Source organism: Chionomys nivalis, chromosome 1, assembly GCF_950005125.1.
Source record: "Chionomys nivalis chromosome 1, mChiNiv1.1, whole genome shotgun sequence".
In the NCBI taxonomy this organism is placed as follows: Eukaryota; Metazoa; Chordata; class Mammalia; order Rodentia; family Cricetidae; genus Chionomys; species Chionomys nivalis.
In genome coordinates, this window is record NC_080086.1 from 77,752,266 (window position 1) to 77,770,131 (window position 17,866).

Here is a 17,866-nt window from a genome sequence, read left to right on the forward strand (position 1 = left end):
CCTTTTCCCCACATCCTTTCCAGCATAATTTGTCATCAGTGTTTTTGATTTGGCCATTCTTACAGGTGTAAGATGGAATCTCAGAGTTGATTTGATTTGCCTTTCTCTGATGGCTAAGGATGTTGAACATTTCCTTAAATGTTGTTTAGCCATTTTAGATTCCTTTGTTGGGAGTTCTCTGTTTAGGTCTGTACTCCATTTTTTTATTGGATTAGTTGTTTTTTTGATGACCAATTTCTTGAGTTCTTTATATGTTTTGGAGATCAGTCCTCTGTCCGATGTGGGGTTGGTGAAGATCTTTTCCCATTCCCTAGGCTGCCATTTTGTCTTGTTGACTGTGTCCTTTGCTTTACAGAAGCTTTTCAGTTTCAGAAGGTCCCATTTATTAATTGTTTCTCTCAATGTCTGTGCTGCTGGGGTTATATTTAGGAAGTGGTTCTCTGTGCAAATGCATTCAAGTGTACTTCCCACTTTCTCTTCTATGAGGTTCAGTGTGGCTGGCTTTATGTTGAGGTCTTTGATCCATTTGGACTTGAGTTTTGTGCATGATGATAGATATGGATCTATTTTCACTCTTCTACATGTTGATATCCAGTTATGCCAGCACCACTTGTTAAATATGCCTTCCTTTTTACATTTTATGTTTTTTGCTTCTTTGTCAAAAATCAGGTGTTTGTAGGTGTGTGGATTAATATCTGGGTCTTTGATTTGGTTCATTGGTCCTTCTGTCTTTTCTTATGTCAATACCAGGTTGTTTCCAGTACTGTAGCTCTGTAGTAGAGTTTGAAGTCAGGAATTGTGATGCCTCCAGAAGTTCTTTTTTTGTACAAGATTGTTTTGGCTATTCTGGTTTTTTGTTTGTTTGTTTGTTTTGTTTTTCCATATGAAGTTGAGTATTGTTCTTTCGAGTTCTATGAAAAAATTTGCTGGGGTTTTGCTGGGCATTGCATTGAATCTATAGATTACTTTTGGTAAGATTGCCATTTTTACTATGTTATTTCTACCTACCCAAAAGCATGATAGCTCTTTTCATTTTCTGGTGACTTCTTCAATTTCTTTCTTCAAAGATCTAAAGTTCTTGTCATACAGGTCTTCCACTTGTTTGGTTGAGTTACTCTGAGATATTTTATGCTATTTGATGTTACATGCTTATAATCCTAGCTGGGGTGTTGGGGGCAGGGATATCCAAATCCCCGAACACTCTGCACTCTGGTCAGCCAGTGTGGGCTACTTGGTAATCTCTGGGGCAGTGAGAGACCTTGTCTCAAAGCAATTAATCAATCAGTTATTTAGTTACTTCATTGGGACTTGAAAATAGTCTCCTTGCTCCCACATGGGTGCATACGCTCATGCATGTGCACAAATATGAACACACACACTGAAAAGGAAAGAGAGAAAACACAAATTATGTCATATGCAATATAGACAAATATGAACATTTACCCTTGGTTGAGATGAGCCAATCACAGAAGATCAAACAATGTGTGAAATGTCGTAGGCATCCTCACAGGGGAGGAAATTTCCCTAGGGACTGCCATTGGCTGGGAAAGGGGAAGTGAAGAGCTGCTTGCTCAGCAAGTGTAACATCATAAATGTAGAATGAAAAAGCCCTGGAAGTCTGCTACTAATGTTGTTAACACTAGATAGTTCACAGAACTATACACATAAAGATTTCCTTTAAAAAAACATGTCTCGTGTTATGTGTTCTTACCTTAATATTAGGGGGAAATCTCTAAAGAAAACACATGTGATGATCAATGACTCTGTGGGGACAAGTATGAGGACCTGAGTTCAGATTCCCAAATCCCATGTAAAGCCACTGCAGTCCCAGTGCCCCTGCAACAAGACAGGAGGCCAAGCTAGGCGATGCCTGGAGGTGCGAGTGGCGGGTAGCCTGGTGTATGCAGTGGCAAACAGCAAACAGGTCCTGTCTCAAGCAAGATGGAAGTGGATCCAGTTAGCTGTTCTGTCTGGACCCTAAGCTCTACGCTTTGCCCCTTGTGTTTTAAAGGTGGAAGTGTCCAAGTTTGATGCTTTGGAAGAAGTGAGTGCCGAGCTGAAGCTCAAGCAGCTGCTCTGGGACTCCCTGTCCGAGTGGGATAATCTCCAGCAGGAATGGCTGAAGGTAGGGAAAACAGCTCTTGGTGGTTGTGTTGTGTGTTAACCCCACCTAAATATTAATAATATGAACTGTATTTGAGTAATCTAGAGTCTGCTTGTCAGCAGTGAAATTTGTCCTTCAACACACAGAAAGCTGAATTCACATATGTCCCACGGGGAAAGTAGTTATGGTGGAATGGAAACTAGGAACTAAGAAAAAATAACTTTATACCCTTGTTCATATTTCATGGGTCCGTTTTTGCATTCCAAAGGAATTCAACGTGTGTGGTTCCTTTGAGGCAGTGGTTGTGAAATCTGGGCTTTCTCTTTAGTTCCATTGGCCGTTGTCAGTAGGCACGAGGCATGAGTCACTGAGTGCATTTGTCCCATTTACTCACTTAGAAAAAGCGGGGGAGAGGTTTCGGAACCTGAGAGTTTTCATTTTTTCTTCTGTTTAAAACTCTCTCATCATTCCATTACAGTGCTGCTTAAATGTTTAAATTATATTGCTACATATAAAATAAACGAAGGTTTCTGGAAAAATAACCAGGCGTCTGGTTAAATACGAGAGGTCTTTTCTCACTAAATGCTACAAAGCAAAAACTTTCCTTATAGGGCAGGCTTCTTGGCTCCTCTGTTTAAGAGGGCCACATGATGGAAGCGTCCAAGGACCATGTAACAAGATGTCTGACTGTGGTGTGACTTCAGGAAACGCGTCAGTGTTCTCAAAGACTATATAGGGTTTTATTTGTGATTTATCCCCTCAGGTATCTGTTAGCTTAGGCTTCTGTTCTTGTCCTTGATGGAAGGAAGCCATCTTGTTCATACTGGTATAATAGAATCAGAGAACTCAACTCAGTAGTGACCTCTCGTGTCTATGGAATCTCGTGTGACAGAGATCTGTCCTTATTCAAAACTTGAAAAGGAAGTGGAAGATGTGACCACTTTCAAGTGTGATCAGCTTTGAATTATCACTCTTTCAAGTATGGTACAAATATGTGGAAAATACCATCTGCTTCACAAGCCCTCTTTATTCCTCATCCACCCTGCCTGTCGTACTGCCTGTGATCCTGCCTGTCACCAGAGGCCGCATGTCTGACTGAAAAACCAAATGACATAGGAAGGGTTTTGTCTAGGTAATCTTCCAGGCGATTGGAGAGCCAGAGAGGTTTTTAGGAGGAAAGTTTGTCACTGGCAGAACCCATCTTCCGGTAGAAGAGACGAACAGCAGACAGAAAAGAGGCAAACCATGTATGATATGATGGAGGGAATTTGACATATTCTCCTAGAACTCATTTGTCAATGACTTGGAGACATTTCTTACCACCACCATAGTTAGAGCAGAAGAATGTGCCCTTCCTATGAAATCTGCCACAAGACCAACTAGGGGGCAGGAGGGAAATGTGGAATCGAGGGGAAATAAGAATCCATAGAGGGTTACAAATTTTCTGTTGCCCTCAGTCCACATGATTGATGGGTCAATACATATATAGACTTATACATCTGTATAACTAAGAAATACAAGTATAGATATATGCGTATTTAAAAATACATCTTTACATTAGTGTATTTTATGCTTTATTAGAAATTCTTTGTGAAAAATTGACAAAAGTTAGCTGGTTTTCTCCTTAAAAACCTCCGTAAGCACCGGCCCTCAGGCTGACAGTACTGCGCTCGGGGGTGAGGGAGACAAAGCCGTGAGAAGAATCGGCAGTTGGCGTTATAAGCAGCTCTTTCCAAGCCTCCCGGTTTGATTTGGTTTAAAACTTGAAGTGTCAGGAAAATTCAAATGAAGTAAAACTTGTATACTGCTATCAGCTTGGCATTTATCCTGTGTTTTTACGTCGTCTTTTTTCCATAGTCCAAATTTGACTGCTTGGATCCAGAAGCCCTAAACAGTCAAGTTACTAAATACGCTAAATTTGTGACGCAATTGGAGAAGGGTTTGCCGCCCAACAACGTGGTGCCCCAGCTCAAATATAAGGTGGAGAGGATGAAAGAAAAGGTAAGGCGGTCAGAAATCATCTCAGAACCAGACGCAGATGCCCTGGTGTTGGTTTCAGGGGAAAAAATCACAGTCCAACCTGTGTGTCTCAACAACTGGCCAAATGGTGCAGTGGAGTGTGGTGATGAGGAGACACCTGGTGTCTGTTAAGCAGAAGACAGACTAAGGCCAAGATGCTGATACCCTCAGCACGCAGGCAGCAAGCGGATTTTCCTGGTACAAACTGCCACACCCACTGACCCTATTGTGTCACACAGCTAGTCATTGTCCAGATGTGTTTAGTGTGAAAAAGTCCGGAAACCAGGAAGTGCATGAATAGGGCTGGTTTGAAACTCTGCACTGCGGCCAAGCCAGTCCTTGAAGGGGGCAAACGGGGAGGGGGCGACTGCTCAGTGGGTTAAACACCACAGCCAGCCCCGAAGCTGGCCATCCGTACCGACCTTGCCCACTGTCTCCCTTTCTATTGAGACCTCTCATAAACTCGTAGTAGTTCGTTTAAATGCTCTGCTCCCAAGATGTGCCATTTCTGTGTTTGAGTCTGACCGCTGTTGATGTTCAGGTGGGTTTTGTTGTGGTCATTTTGCTTTGCTGAGTGCCTTGCCATTTCCGTTGTTCAGTTGCTATGGAAACACATCTGCAGCAGTGGCTCATTACTGGGGTGCAGGGTTGCAGTCTTGGAAATGAGCGTTCTTTTTCCTCTGTTTACCTTGTTTGCCTCACAGCACCTAGGACTTTTTATTCTCTAGCGCTAGGTACTATTTCTCGTCTGCGCGGGGCCCAGGGGCTATGTTTTCAGTTCCTTTCTCCTAGACCTGCTTCTTTTCTGCTGTGCCCAGCTGAGAATCAGTTTCCTGTAGCTTTCCATTCCATACGGCATTATTTTCACCTGACAAATGGTAGCCTGGTGGGAGAGGCGAAGGGGCGCACAACTCCTTCATGCTTAGCGCCACTCAGCGAGGCCCTCCATTCTTGCTCTCTTCTGGTCTTCAGAGAAACACGTGACTACCATTTCCCCGAAATTTTCAGTTACTTAGCTGCCCTGAAACTCAGTATTCTCAGTCTTAATACAATTCCTTCATTTGCATTGCTCTGAGTTTTCTTCACTGTAGATCCAAGGGGTGCTATTTCACATCTCTGTATTTATAAACTGAAACCACCTACAATGTGTTTTGATTAATTCCACCCATCATCCCTACCCTCCAACTCCCCCCCCCCGCTCCCCCCTCATTGCTCCCCCATAACCTCATGCACTCTTTTTCACACACTGAGTCTGATAAACGTCACGGGTATGTTCATGGGTCTAGGACCACCCAATGCAGCATCAGCAACCTACTCAGGGGCACATCCCTGAAGAAAACCTATGAGGCCTGCTCCCAGGTGCCAGAAGCTACCTGTAGTTCCTCACTGAGCTAGTGATGGATGTCGTGAGCCCCTCCTCCAGCTGTGCTGGGGTGTGGCAGGCTTGCCCTTAGGCAGGCCCTGCACATGTTGAGTGTTTGTCTTCCAGCTTCCTGTGATCATTGACTTGAGGAACCCAACTCTGAAGGCGCGACACTGGGCAGCCATTGAACAAACTGTCGATGCCCAGCTAGTGGATGTTGAAATTCCGCTGACCCTGGAGAGGCTGTCCGAACTACGAGTCTTTGAATTTGGTCAAGAAATCCAGGACATATCTGGACAGGCTTCTGGGGAAGCTGCCTTAGAGACAATTCTTAAGAAGGTAAATCAGGAAAGAGCCAAGTGTGGTGGCATGTCCCTTTCATTTCAGCACCAGGGAAATGGAGAAAGGTGGATAAATCCCTGGGGCTTGGGCCAGTCAGCCTAGCCTACTTAGAAAGTTCCAGCCCAATAAAGACCATGACAATTAATCAGTAACCAAAGACCTGAGGAATGACACTGACCTTTGACCTCCACATAACATGCTCGTGAGCACCTGTGCCTATATGCATATACCCACACATGTAAACACACATATGTAGTAAACAGACACAAACCATAGATAGCATGTAAAGGTTTTCAGATACGACATAAAGATTGCTAATATCTCTGTTATCTGGATGGAGTTTCAACATCCCAAGCAGCATCCTCTACTGTCTCCTTGCATGTACCACTTGGTACCACGTATTCAGTCTATAGCCCAACCAGAACGCGACAGCAGCAAGATTGGATATGTGCTGGCTTTTATAAAGAACTGCATGCTGGAGATTTTTTGCAGGAAAAAAATATGTATTTTCTAAATTCCCAGGGAAGGCTGGGCTGGGCTAAACTACCTTAAAATACATCAAGAAGATTTTTCTACTTACAACACTGTCTCCTTAGCCAAACAATGTGTGCCTACCTACCAAGTGTCTAAATTAAAAAAAAAAAAAATTTCTTTCCCCTGACTAAGATGCACATTGTCACCAGCCTTCATCTGTATTAACAGCAGTCAAACGAAACCAAGAAAATCAGTGTGGCTTCCAACTGTAGGGTCTTGAGAATGTCAAGGGCCATAGGGAGGAAAATGGGCAGCAATAGTTTTCCCTTGTTTCTCTCCATGAGGCTTTATTGTGTCTAGACACACATGAGTTTAGATTTCCTAATGCCTGAACTATTTCTAAGGTGGAAGATGCTTGGAAAACAACTGAATTTGTCATTCTTCCTCACCGTGACTCTAAGGACGTATTTATCCTGGGTGGCACAGATGACATACAGGTATGTAACTGGGTTGTGGGAAACTTGTGGTAAATTAGGCATGGTGGCACATGCCCATGATGCCAACATTTTGGAAATAACGGCAGGAGGACCGCTATCAGCTCAAGGCCAGCCTGTGCTACATAGCAAATTCTAGGGTAGCCAGAAATAGATAGTGAGAGTCTGCCTCGAAATAAAGAAGGGAAGAAGGCAGAGAGGGCGAATTGGGGAGGTGGAAGACGGAGACGGGGAGGAAAAGAGGGGATGATTTTATGGTCAAAGTCCTGACCATACCTCCTGAAGCTTCTGTGAAAGGGTATGTGGGGGAGAAGCTTATTTGGAAGGCATGGTGTGAAAAATTGACACAAATGTTTATTCACAAGTGCTTATCTAAGTAATAAAATGGCGTATGTGTTTGTGTGTGCATGTGTGTGTACACACATGTGTGCTCATACACACACATACACACAGACAGGTCTCTTAGTTAATGCCCCCCAATGACCATTGAGAGAACATAGAGTTGTGAGCATGGCAAAAAGGCCAAGCTTGCCAGCAGCTGGGTAGGAAGCAGTAGGTGGGGCTACATTATCTTTTCAAACATGCTGGCCCTTAATTGGGCTCTCGGAATCTGGACTACCCTGAGCTCAAGGACACATGGCTCTGCCTGTGTCTTGGCCCCTTCTCTCTGAAGGTCCTTCTTGATGACAGCACCATCAACATTGCAACCATCGCCTCATCGCGGTACGTGGGCCCCCTGAAGTCTCGCGTGGATGACTGGCAGAAGCAACTTGCCTTATTTAATCAAACACTGGTGAGTGAGGACCGTTTCATCTCCTAGACTCTGAAGTGGAAGGCTGCAAGATGATGTGGGGCCAGGGAGACCTCAGTGGGATCAGGCCTGCCCAGCATGTGCAAAGTCCTGGGTTTGCTCACCAACACACACATGTGAGCACATATGCACACATGTGCACACACGCATGCACGCACGCACATGCACATACAGAGAATTATTTTAATATTATATAATTTAGAAATGTAAGATTTAATTGTTGGAATTTTGTAATGTTCTGAATGAAGATACACTCATTTGGCTTGTTTATATAATTATGCAAGGGAATAATTTCCAGCATAAGTAGAGGACACCAGTTTGGAAGCCACACTCTGATAGCCCCATGTTTTTCTCCAGGAAGAGTGGCTGAACTGTCAGAGAAACTGGCTCTACCTAGAAAGCATCTTTAATGCCCCAGATATTCAGAGGCAGCTGCCTGCAGAAGCCAAGATGTTCCTTCAGGTGGATAAGTCATGGAAGGAAATTATGAGGAAGGTGAACCGGCTACCTAATGCGCTCCGAGCTGCTACTCAGCCAGGTAGGAGCTTCAAGCTGTTTGTCTTGACTAAAACTCTCAGTTTTAGACTCTCGGGGTGCATCCAGGGCTTGACTGAACTGAGCACTCTGCTCTCTAAGTGCTGCCGTACAGTTGAGTTCGTGACTTTAGAACAGAAGTTAAACTCTGTCCACACTCTTCCCTCGCAGAGAGAATCACAAAAACTTCCATAGCTTTAACTCAGAAATTGGAATGAATTAGAAATTGTACCACTTACTGCAATTCAAGTAACAAGGTTGAGATTATTTTTAAAGGCTTTTCCTAGCCTATACTAGTTATCCACGCTAATGAGTTGTAGTATGGCATTCTCGGGCACGAGTATCATGTATTTTGATAATATCCAGCCCTGTCACCTTCTGCTGACCTCCTCCCACTCCTGCTGACCCTCCTCATATTCCCAGCTAGTCACCTTTCCACTTGCACGTCTTTCTCTGTGTGTGAGCCAATGAGCTTAGTGCCGCTTACAGGACCACAGGCACCTTGCCCGTGGCTACACCACCAAGGATGATGTCTCATCCTGCCCGCCTCCTGCCCAGCATCAAGGTTGAAATGTTTTAACAAGTTCGGTTTCTGTGCACAAGCAACCAGCTTCTGGGGTGCACGAATACTCACTGAAGTTTACACTCTATATCAAACCCCAGCCAGCCTGCTTGTCCTATGGCCAACGGCACCATCTGGCCATGATGGAGAATAACCTCAGCCATTGATACCACCTAGCCAAGGCAACGCTGGGGCTATGGTCTTTGCCCAAAGAGTCTTACATAAGACAGAGAAAAGGAAAACTATGGAATGATAAAAATCAAACATCCATAAATGTCTTAGGGAATCTGCTCCCAGCTCCCAGCTGTCTCCCAGCTGGCAATAACCCCTCATCAGCCTCTGCCACTTTGCTGCATTTTTCTCTCATTCTCTCTCTTGTAAATGTTCCCACAATGTCATCAAAGCCACCAGGTGATCTAGAATAACAGCCCCATGTATCTCCATAGTTCTCATTTCTACAGAAACCAAGCAGATCCATAGCTGTAGGGGATTAGGACATCAACATCTCTGGAGGCAGAGCCATTACCCTGCCTGCCACAGACCCTCCGTTGTCATATTCAAACCTTTAGGGCACAAATGCAGTAATATTTGGATACAAAGTGATGTCCCAGTCCCTCAAGACTTGTTATAAAATAAACATCTAAAATTATTTGTTCTTTGGAAATGAATATACATTTCATACATGAATATATTTAGATCATCTCATCTCCCATTTCCCCCCAACTCCTCCCCAAAACCCACCAACCCACCTAACTTCATCCTTCCCTTTATCTATCTCTTCTTCCTCTTTCTCCCGGTTCTAGCCCCAGCCCCTCTGCCTCCTGCTCTGCCTTCTATAACCTACCAGGTTCATGCTGTGATGCCCACATGTGAATGGGTATAAGACATCTATAAATGATAAATGGAAAATAGGTCTCTTGAAATAAAAAAGAAGATAAGACTCCAAAACACATCTGGCCCTTAAGATTTCAAATGAAGAAGTGTAGACCTGTAATAAACCTAACTCCAGATGACGATAAAGCCATGAAGAAACATAAAGTAGGATAAAGGAGTGACTGGGGGGCTAGTGTGTGTGTGTTTGTGTGTATATGCGCGCACACGCACGCATGTTGTGTATATGCATATATATATGTATGCATGTATGTGCATATGTATTTTTGCAAGTGTGCAGGTGTGTGCACATGTGTTTATGTGTGCGCATGTGTGTTTGTGTATGTGGCATGTATGTGCACATTTATGTATGTGTGCACATGTGTATGTATGCACTGTGTGTATGTATATATGCATGTGTGTGTTTATGTGTGAAGTATGATTAATAAAAACTTAGAAAGAGAAATTGGGGTTCAACCTGAAGGTCAGAAAAGAAAAGCAACCAGCCACTGGTTCTTACCTTGACTCAGTCCGAAAATGGTGATCCTACCTCCAGGAAACCTCAGCATGAGACTGTGTCTGTGAGCTATCTCTTCCAATCTTATATTTCTCTCTAGGGATGGGATTAAAGGCATACAACTCCTGGTATACAACTATGGCAACTAGTATGACTACTGGGGTTAAAGGTGTGTGTTATCACTGCCTGGTCTGTAAGTATGACCAGTAGAGCTGTTTTACTCTCTGATCTTCAGGCAAGTTTTATTTATTAAAATACAGATGAAATGTCACTGCATATGTGTAGGTGCATGCATGTGTGCATGTGTGTGCATGTGAATGTATGTATATGTGTATATATATGTGTGAATGTGTGTATTTGTATATATGTGTGTATGTGTATATGCATGTGTATGTATATATGTGTATATGCATGTGTATGCATGTATGTGTATATGCATGTGTATGTATATATGTGTGTATGCATGTGTATGCATGTATGTGTATATGCATGTGTATATGCATGTGTATGCATGTATGTGTATATGCATGTGTATGTGTTATTGAACTTTTCAATAAAGTGGCTTTTGAGCAGAAACTTGCAGGAAAGAGTGAGTGAAAGTATACGTGACTCTGAAGGAGAACTGTTGAAGGCAGAGAGAAGAACAAAGAACAAAGTCAGGCTCCTAAGGCAAGAGCATGCTTAGTTGTCGTTATAGAGTCCCTGTGGCCTGGAGTAGAGTGCTTGGGGATTGGGTCTTGATTAGGTTTGAGGCCCTAAGGAACCAGTGCACTTAGGTGGATGACTGGCCACTAGGTGGAGCTGTTGACCACACACGGTCTCAGAGGCCACGCTAAAGATTTGGAATTTGATTCTTAAGTAGGTAGGGAAGCAAGACCAGGAATCAGCATCAAAAGAAAGATGAAGAGGCATGAAGGCTGCTGTCCGAAGAGCTGCAGCCTAATAATGAAGAATAATGCCCACTGCCACACTTAGCATTAACCATGATAGAAAGCGTGCAAGTAAGAAACTGACAAAGGACAGGAAGGTTCTAGACCCTGGTGCTATTTGCCTTTTGGTGGTGTACCCACAGCGCCCCAAAACAGAGGATGCCAGCCAGAATTATTGCAAATTAAAAACACTGTTAAATTAATTAAATATTAAATATTATAGTTAATTAGGAGTAATAATTCTTGGGCTGGGGAGAAGGTTTAGTAGTTAGAGCAATGGCCACACAAGTAAGAAGCCTGGAGTTCAGAACCCCAGATCCCACACAGAGGCCAGGGGATGGATGAAGCATACACATGCATACACACATATATACACATTTTTTCCAGCCTTGGAAAAAATGACAGAACCTGAAGGCAGAGATGGGGACAGCCAGAGGGAACTGAGCAGGACTAGCTGGGAGACTCTGGGTTTGGCTGAGAGACCTGCCTCGAAAGGAAGGATGAGCCATCCAGGAAGGTTCTTGCTATCAGCTCCAGGCTTTGAATACGCACACGTGTGCATGAGCACCTTCACACACACACATGTGCTCCCACAAACTCTCAAACGTATATACAGGCACTCATACATGCACAGCACACACACATCATATACATGAAAAGAGAAAAATGTTAAAGAACGAAGCTTCTTAGCCAAAACTTTCATTTTATTATTCATCATTCTACCAAATAAAACAAAGACTTTAAAAGGTTAGTATCTTTTACTTTCATTTAAAATTATATTCTCTATTTTAATACAATTTGGCCAACATTTTTTTCAACTAATAGGGCTTCTGGAGACTTTTCAAAACAATAATGCATTACTTGACCAAATTCAGAAGTGTCTGGAGGCCTATTTAGAGTCAAAGAGAGTTATCTTTCCAAGGTAAGTTAAAAACCAACCTAAGACATTTCGTGATAGACTATAGATCAATTGGAAATGACAATCACATCCTCCAAACTACAGAGAACTGGGGAGGAAACAAGGATGCCTTTGCTGCCTGCAGACTTGCTGCAGACCTGTTGGCAAATACTAAGCTCTCAGAGATGCTCAGGCTGGAGGAGAGTGAGGCTCACGCTCTGCTTGAGGATACAGGGAACCCACAGGGCATCGCTCCCTCCATCTCCCCATCTTCAGCTCCACAGCCTTTTCAGTGTTAACTCTTCTTCTCCCTGCATTTAGTGGGGGCTCTAGAGTCTTCACCCCTATCACCGTGGGTCCCTGAGAGGCCCCACAACTCACATTGCAGTGCTGGCATGATTTGGTAGTCTAGAGTTTCAGACAAAACAGAGACTAAAATGATTGCATTTTTAGTGCACACTTGCATTAGTTGAGCCTAAGTTTGGTCAGGAACAAACAAGCTCATTTTTTACCCATTTTGCATAAAATGCTATGAAAACAAGATGCTTCATTTCTACTTAAGAATGGCCATAGTACTATTGGAAATGGTATGTCAGCAAAAATAATATTCTGTCACGTTTAATAGCAGCATATGCTGCCTTTTGATTGGTCCAGTGTCACAGGACCAAGTGAGGGCTCCACACCACCCGTCTATTAGTTCTTCAATAGTGAATGTGCTGTGCGACATATCTTCACTACAGAAGCTCAAAGACAAGTAACAGGCAAACAGATCAATATCATAGCATTATTTCCAGTCTAGCTACTGGGCCTAGATGTTGGAGACACATCATCACTAACCTTTACAAGAACTTCCTTAGGGACACGTGGCTACCCCCAAACCCAGAGCGTGGTTAGAGACTCAGGGCATCAGTGCCCAGAGCAGGTGTGGCAGGATCTCACCTTTTATGTCTACCCAAGGCTGACGTCAGCGTCAAGTCACGCTTTGCACCAGGTGTCTCTTTAACTCGGCAGGTTTTACTTCCTGTCAAATGACGAACTCCTGGAGATTTTGGCCCAGACACGAAATCCACAAGCCGTGCAGCCTCATCTAAGGAAATGCTTTGACTCCATTTCAAAGCTCGAGTTTGCGCTCATGCCTCCGACAGAAGGGAAAATTCCTGGCATGGATACTGAGCCAGAAAGGGTCTTCACCAATGATATTTTGGCAATGCTGTCGCCTGAGGGCGAGAGGGTAAGGGGCTTTGGCTTAATAGTTCTTTGTGGATAAACTTGGTCACGTGTCTGGGACTGGGGTTGAGGCTGTTCGTTCTCATCCTAGGCTTGCCAGGGACTCTGCTAGTCTAGCAGTTTTGAAAATAGATAAAACTGAGATAAAACTCTGACCCTCAAAGATCTGGATATCTAATGGAGAAATCATCGAGCAGCTAGAAGTAGCCACAGTAATCACAGTGGCCTGCTTGGAGAATGAAGTGGAGAGATGCAATCACATTTTAGTCAGCTCTGCAAAGAGGAACAGTGCCAGGTCACCTGGATGAAGACCCACCACCCTCTAATCGCTTCCACAAGATAGCATGAGTAATAGCACCCTACTAGCCAGGTGACAGGGACTTCCAGCAATCACTTTATGTAAATGACTTCGTGTGGCACCCCCTGAGCTCTGTGAGAGTTTGTTACTGCAGCTCCTCCAGTGCTGTGTAGTCCTTGCATATGGAGAGCATTGAGAGAGTGAAGGTATCGGCAGACTGAAGAACTGGCTTACTGGACAGGATACACGCATGTGCGCACGCACACATACATAGATGCACACGTGTGCATGTTTCATTGCTGGTGCAGAAGGCAAGAAATGAGAGGGTTAAGGACAGAACATTGGAAAAAATATAAAATTTCAAAGGAAGGTGAAGAAATGGTTAAAGGAATCTCGAACAAGATGCCCAAGTGACTGAAGTCAGAGGAAGAAGCAGGAGAAGTGCTGGAAAGATGTAGATTGGACCTTTCCGATGTGGAGACGGGTGACTGTGGGGAACAGGCTTACAAGGAGTGTTTGGGGGTAAACTTCAGGTCACAGAGCTATGAAAAGGGAAATGGTTGAAGAAGTTCTGGAGCCTGTGGGGATCCTCTTTCTAGGAGCTAGCCTCAAAGTCCTGCTTGTGCTAGAAGGCAGTGAAGTTGGGGGCGGCGGAGGGGGCGGGGGCAGAATGTGACACAATGCCAAAGGCCTCGCTGTCTGCAGAGCTCAGGGTTCTGTTACAGACATACAACATGTAGACAGCCCACAGACCCCACCCAAGACACTTTCTTACCGTCCTAATTGCCTCGTAGGTCGGCCTGGGGAAAGGCCTCAAAGCGAGAGGCAACGTGGAAGAATGGCTCGGCAAGGTGGAGGAAGCCATGTTCACATCCCTCCGCCGCCTGTGCAAGGCTGCCATCGCTGACTACCAGGGGAAGCCCAGGACAGAGTGGGTGACTGCTGGCCACCCTTCCCAAGTAACACTCTTGTTAAGTTTCTCTTTCTGGGGCCCGCAATGGTGCCGTGGAGCACGAGCCTAAGGGGACATTTTGTCGCAGGTGATCCTGACCATCTCTCAGATCATGTGGTGTCGGGATCTGACGGAGGGTCTAGAATGTGAAGGGAGCCACCTAGAGGCCCTGGAAGAGTTTGAAAAGGTCAATTTTGAGGTAAGTTCTTTTTCAGAGAGGCATTGTACAGGCTGCCATGCGAGATGGCAAGATGGTTCCCATGGATTTGTGGGGGTGGGGGTGTGATTTGTTTTCAGTTTTTTTAGACAGGGTTTCTCTGTATAACCTTGACTGTCCTGGGACTAGCTCTGAGGCCTCAGACTCACAGAGATCCACCTGTCTTTGCCTTTGCCCCCCGAGTTCTGGGATTAAAAGCATGTGCCGTCACCACCCTGCTTAGGTCCCCATGGTTTTTATCATGGCTAGTGCAAATTCACTCCATTTCAGAAGGTCTAGTGTGGTGACAACAAAGCTTTGAAGTTCTTACTGAGGTCGTTGTGTCTAGTTTTTCTTAGGGACACTCCCGTGATGCTTATTTAGTGTTTGTATGAGTAACTATAAACTAGGAAGGAGAGCAATGCGAGCAGAAAACATGGGGTTCTTTATGATGATCTGCAAATGTTTAGACATGATTGTGTTTACTAGGATCGGTGTGAGGCTTTGAATGAGATATCCCCCATAGTTTCAGAATTTGAATACTTGGACCCAATTAATTGATGGTACTATTTGAGGAAGCTTAAAAGTTGTGGCCTTGTTGGAGGAAGTATGTCACTAGGGTTGGGCTTTGAGGTTTCAAAACCTCATGCTATCCCAAGTGTGACCTCTCTCTTTCATGCCTTTGGATTGAAGGTAGGAGCCTTCAGCTTCCTGCTTTAGCCATTTTACCTCCACTCTGCCATCATGGACTCTTATCCCTCTGGAACTGTAAGCCCAAACCATCCCTTCCTTCTGTAAAATTGCCTTGGTCATGATGTTTTTATCACAGCAATAGAAGGGCAACTATTAGGACGCCTCTCACAGAACTTTATATTTTTATTAAAAATTCTTAAGTGAAGCCAGTATTGTTATGCATGCCTGAAACCACAGTGTTGTGGGGTAGAGACAAATGGATCCTGGGCACTTAGTGGTAAGCTAACCAGCCTCATTTAAACAGCAAATGTCAGTTTCAGTGAGATATGCTCTTAAGGTGGTAAGACAATGCAATAGTGGAAGGCCCCATCTGTCCTTCTCTGCATGCATGCGAGACTTCACACATACACACACACACACACACACACACACAGTGAAAACAGCATTGTAAATGCACGCTGCAGTGTTTGTAGCAACAGGCACAGTGCTGTGCAGCAGATCTCTAGTACCGATTCATCTTACCTAACGCTGCAGCTTCATGTCTATTGAACAGCAACACCTCCCATCCCAGCCCTGGCAACCACCACTCTTCTCTACTTATATGAGTTCGATGACTAAACACCTCACACCTGTGGCTATCTTATTTTATTTAACTAATGTCCACCCACTGTCCACCCAATTCATTGATGTGGTCACCTGTGACAGGACTCTTTTCCTTTTCCGGCTGAATGCTAGTCCATTGGGTGCACAGGACACATTTTCTTTATCCACGGTGGGGTTTTAGGTTGTTTCTTTGTGCTGACAGTGGTAAATAATGCTACTTAAGACCCTGAGTTCAATTCTTTGATTTACATGCTCAGAAGTGGGGTTACTCAGTCAAATGGTAATTCTATTTGCAGGTTGGTTTTGTTTTTTGTTTTTTTTTTTTTTTGAGAAACCTCTGCACCATGTCCCATCCACGTCCCAACATCATAGTCCTACCAGCAGCGTCCAGAGATCCCTATCTCCGTGTCCTTGCCAGTACTTGTTATCTTTTTTTTTTTTTTGACAATGGGCTTGAGATTACATCACATTATGGTTTTGCAATATTTATTCTTTTGACAAGTTCATACATGTACATAGCGAGCTCTACTTTTTCTCACTGCTGCCCTCTCTTGCGGGTCTCCTATGCTTTTTATCTCCACCATACTCTTTAGAGGTCCCTTTCTCACGTTTGTATCTTTTTGTTTTGTCTTGTGACACACTGATTTTTAATCAGGATCACCTGTGTGGCCTCAGGTTTGGAAGGAACTATTCATTGGAACCTGGTGGACTCGCCATTGGTTACACCATGAAGGCAATGACTTTCCTCGCATCTTCCAACAGTAGCCAATAGATCGGCAGGGAGGGGCAGGCCCCCATGAGCCCCTCCTTGATTCACGATTGGCTGTTGACAGGCCCAGGCTTGTGCAGGCCCAGCGCAGACAGCTGCAGCTGCTATGGGGTCGTGTGATGGCTGTGCCATGCTCTGAAGATGGCATGTCACAGCCCTTCTCCCCATCTGCTTCTTGCTTGCTTCTGCTTCCTCTTCGGTTACGTCCCGTGTGCCTAGGGAGGGTGCTGTCAATGTCTTACTTAAGGCTGAGCATTCAACCCTCATTTACTCTCTGTGCTAGGTTTTGGGGTTTTGCTCTTGTCACCTTACACACACTGGAGAGCTGGAGTCATCTGAGAAGATGTGGTAGCAGTAATTGTAGAAATCGCCTCTATAAGATCGACCTGTGAGCAGGTCTGCGGGGGCCTTCTTGATTGTTGTGGGAGGAATTAGTCCATTGTAGGTAGTACCATCCTCGGACAAGTGGTCCTAGTATACAAGAAAGCAAACTGAGAAAGCGACAGAGAGCAAGCCAGTAAGCAGCATTCCTCCATGGCCTCTGCTTCAGTTCCTACCTTCAGCTCCTGCCTTGGCTTCCCTGGGTGATAGACTGTAACTTGTAAGCAGAAATAAACCCTTTGCTCCCAAGCTGATTTTTGTCATGGTGTCCATCTCAGCAATAAAAAGCAAACCAGGACACCTTTAGCATCTTGAACGGCCATGAATCTTAGTACTCACTGCTGACACAAAGAGAAACGTCTCAGGTAAAGAACGAGGAGAGCATGTGTTTGAAAATTTTATAATTTTGTTTTTCTTTCATTGAGTTTTTGATAGTAACATGCCTGGTGACTAGAGATATTCAGCATTATATGTGGAGATATAGATACAGATATAGATCCTGGACAGTCAGTATCTCTGCTTTAGAAAAATACTATTCAAGTCATTTTCCTACCTTTAAATTTGAGCCATTTGGTATTTTCTTATTGTTATCTTATGCCACATATAAAAATCAATTCAAAGTAGATTTGGGAAAGATTTAAACATATAACTGAAAGCCAAAAAGTGCCATGACATTTTCCTTCACACTGGTATTCTGGCCATGACAGCCAAAGCAAAACCAGACAATGGGACTGTACTCAATTAAAAAGCTTTTCCCAGAAAAGGAGGCAGCAGAGCGGAAACACAATCTAGACACCAAAGACACGATATCTGTCAGCTGTATTTCCAGC

At 44.2% G+C, this 17,866-nt stretch overlaps 1 protein-coding gene across 1 annotated transcript in view; it reads left to right on the forward strand.

Moving 5' to 3' along the window:
- The window catches only part of Dnah6 (dynein axonemal heavy chain 6), a 194,201-nt gene that overhangs the window by 49,173 nt on the left and 127,162 nt on the right, over window positions 1–17,866 (forward strand). Inside the window, exons 16-25 of the mRNA XM_057768879.1 lie at window positions 2,012–2,125; window positions 3,962–4,105; window positions 5,613–5,825; window positions 6,707–6,799; window positions 7,470–7,589; window positions 7,965–8,145; window positions 11,845–11,941; window positions 12,929–13,148; window positions 14,237–14,401; window positions 14,483–14,593. Coding sequence (XP_057624862.1) covers window positions 2,012–2,125; window positions 3,962–4,105; window positions 5,613–5,825; window positions 6,707–6,799; window positions 7,470–7,589; window positions 7,965–8,145; window positions 11,845–11,941; window positions 12,929–13,148; window positions 14,237–14,401; window positions 14,483–14,593 — 1,458 coding nt within the window. The remainder of the gene's footprint in view (window positions 1–2,011; window positions 2,126–3,961; window positions 4,106–5,612; window positions 5,826–6,706; window positions 6,800–7,469; window positions 7,590–7,964; window positions 8,146–11,844; window positions 11,942–12,928; window positions 13,149–14,236; window positions 14,402–14,482; window positions 14,594–17,866) is intronic.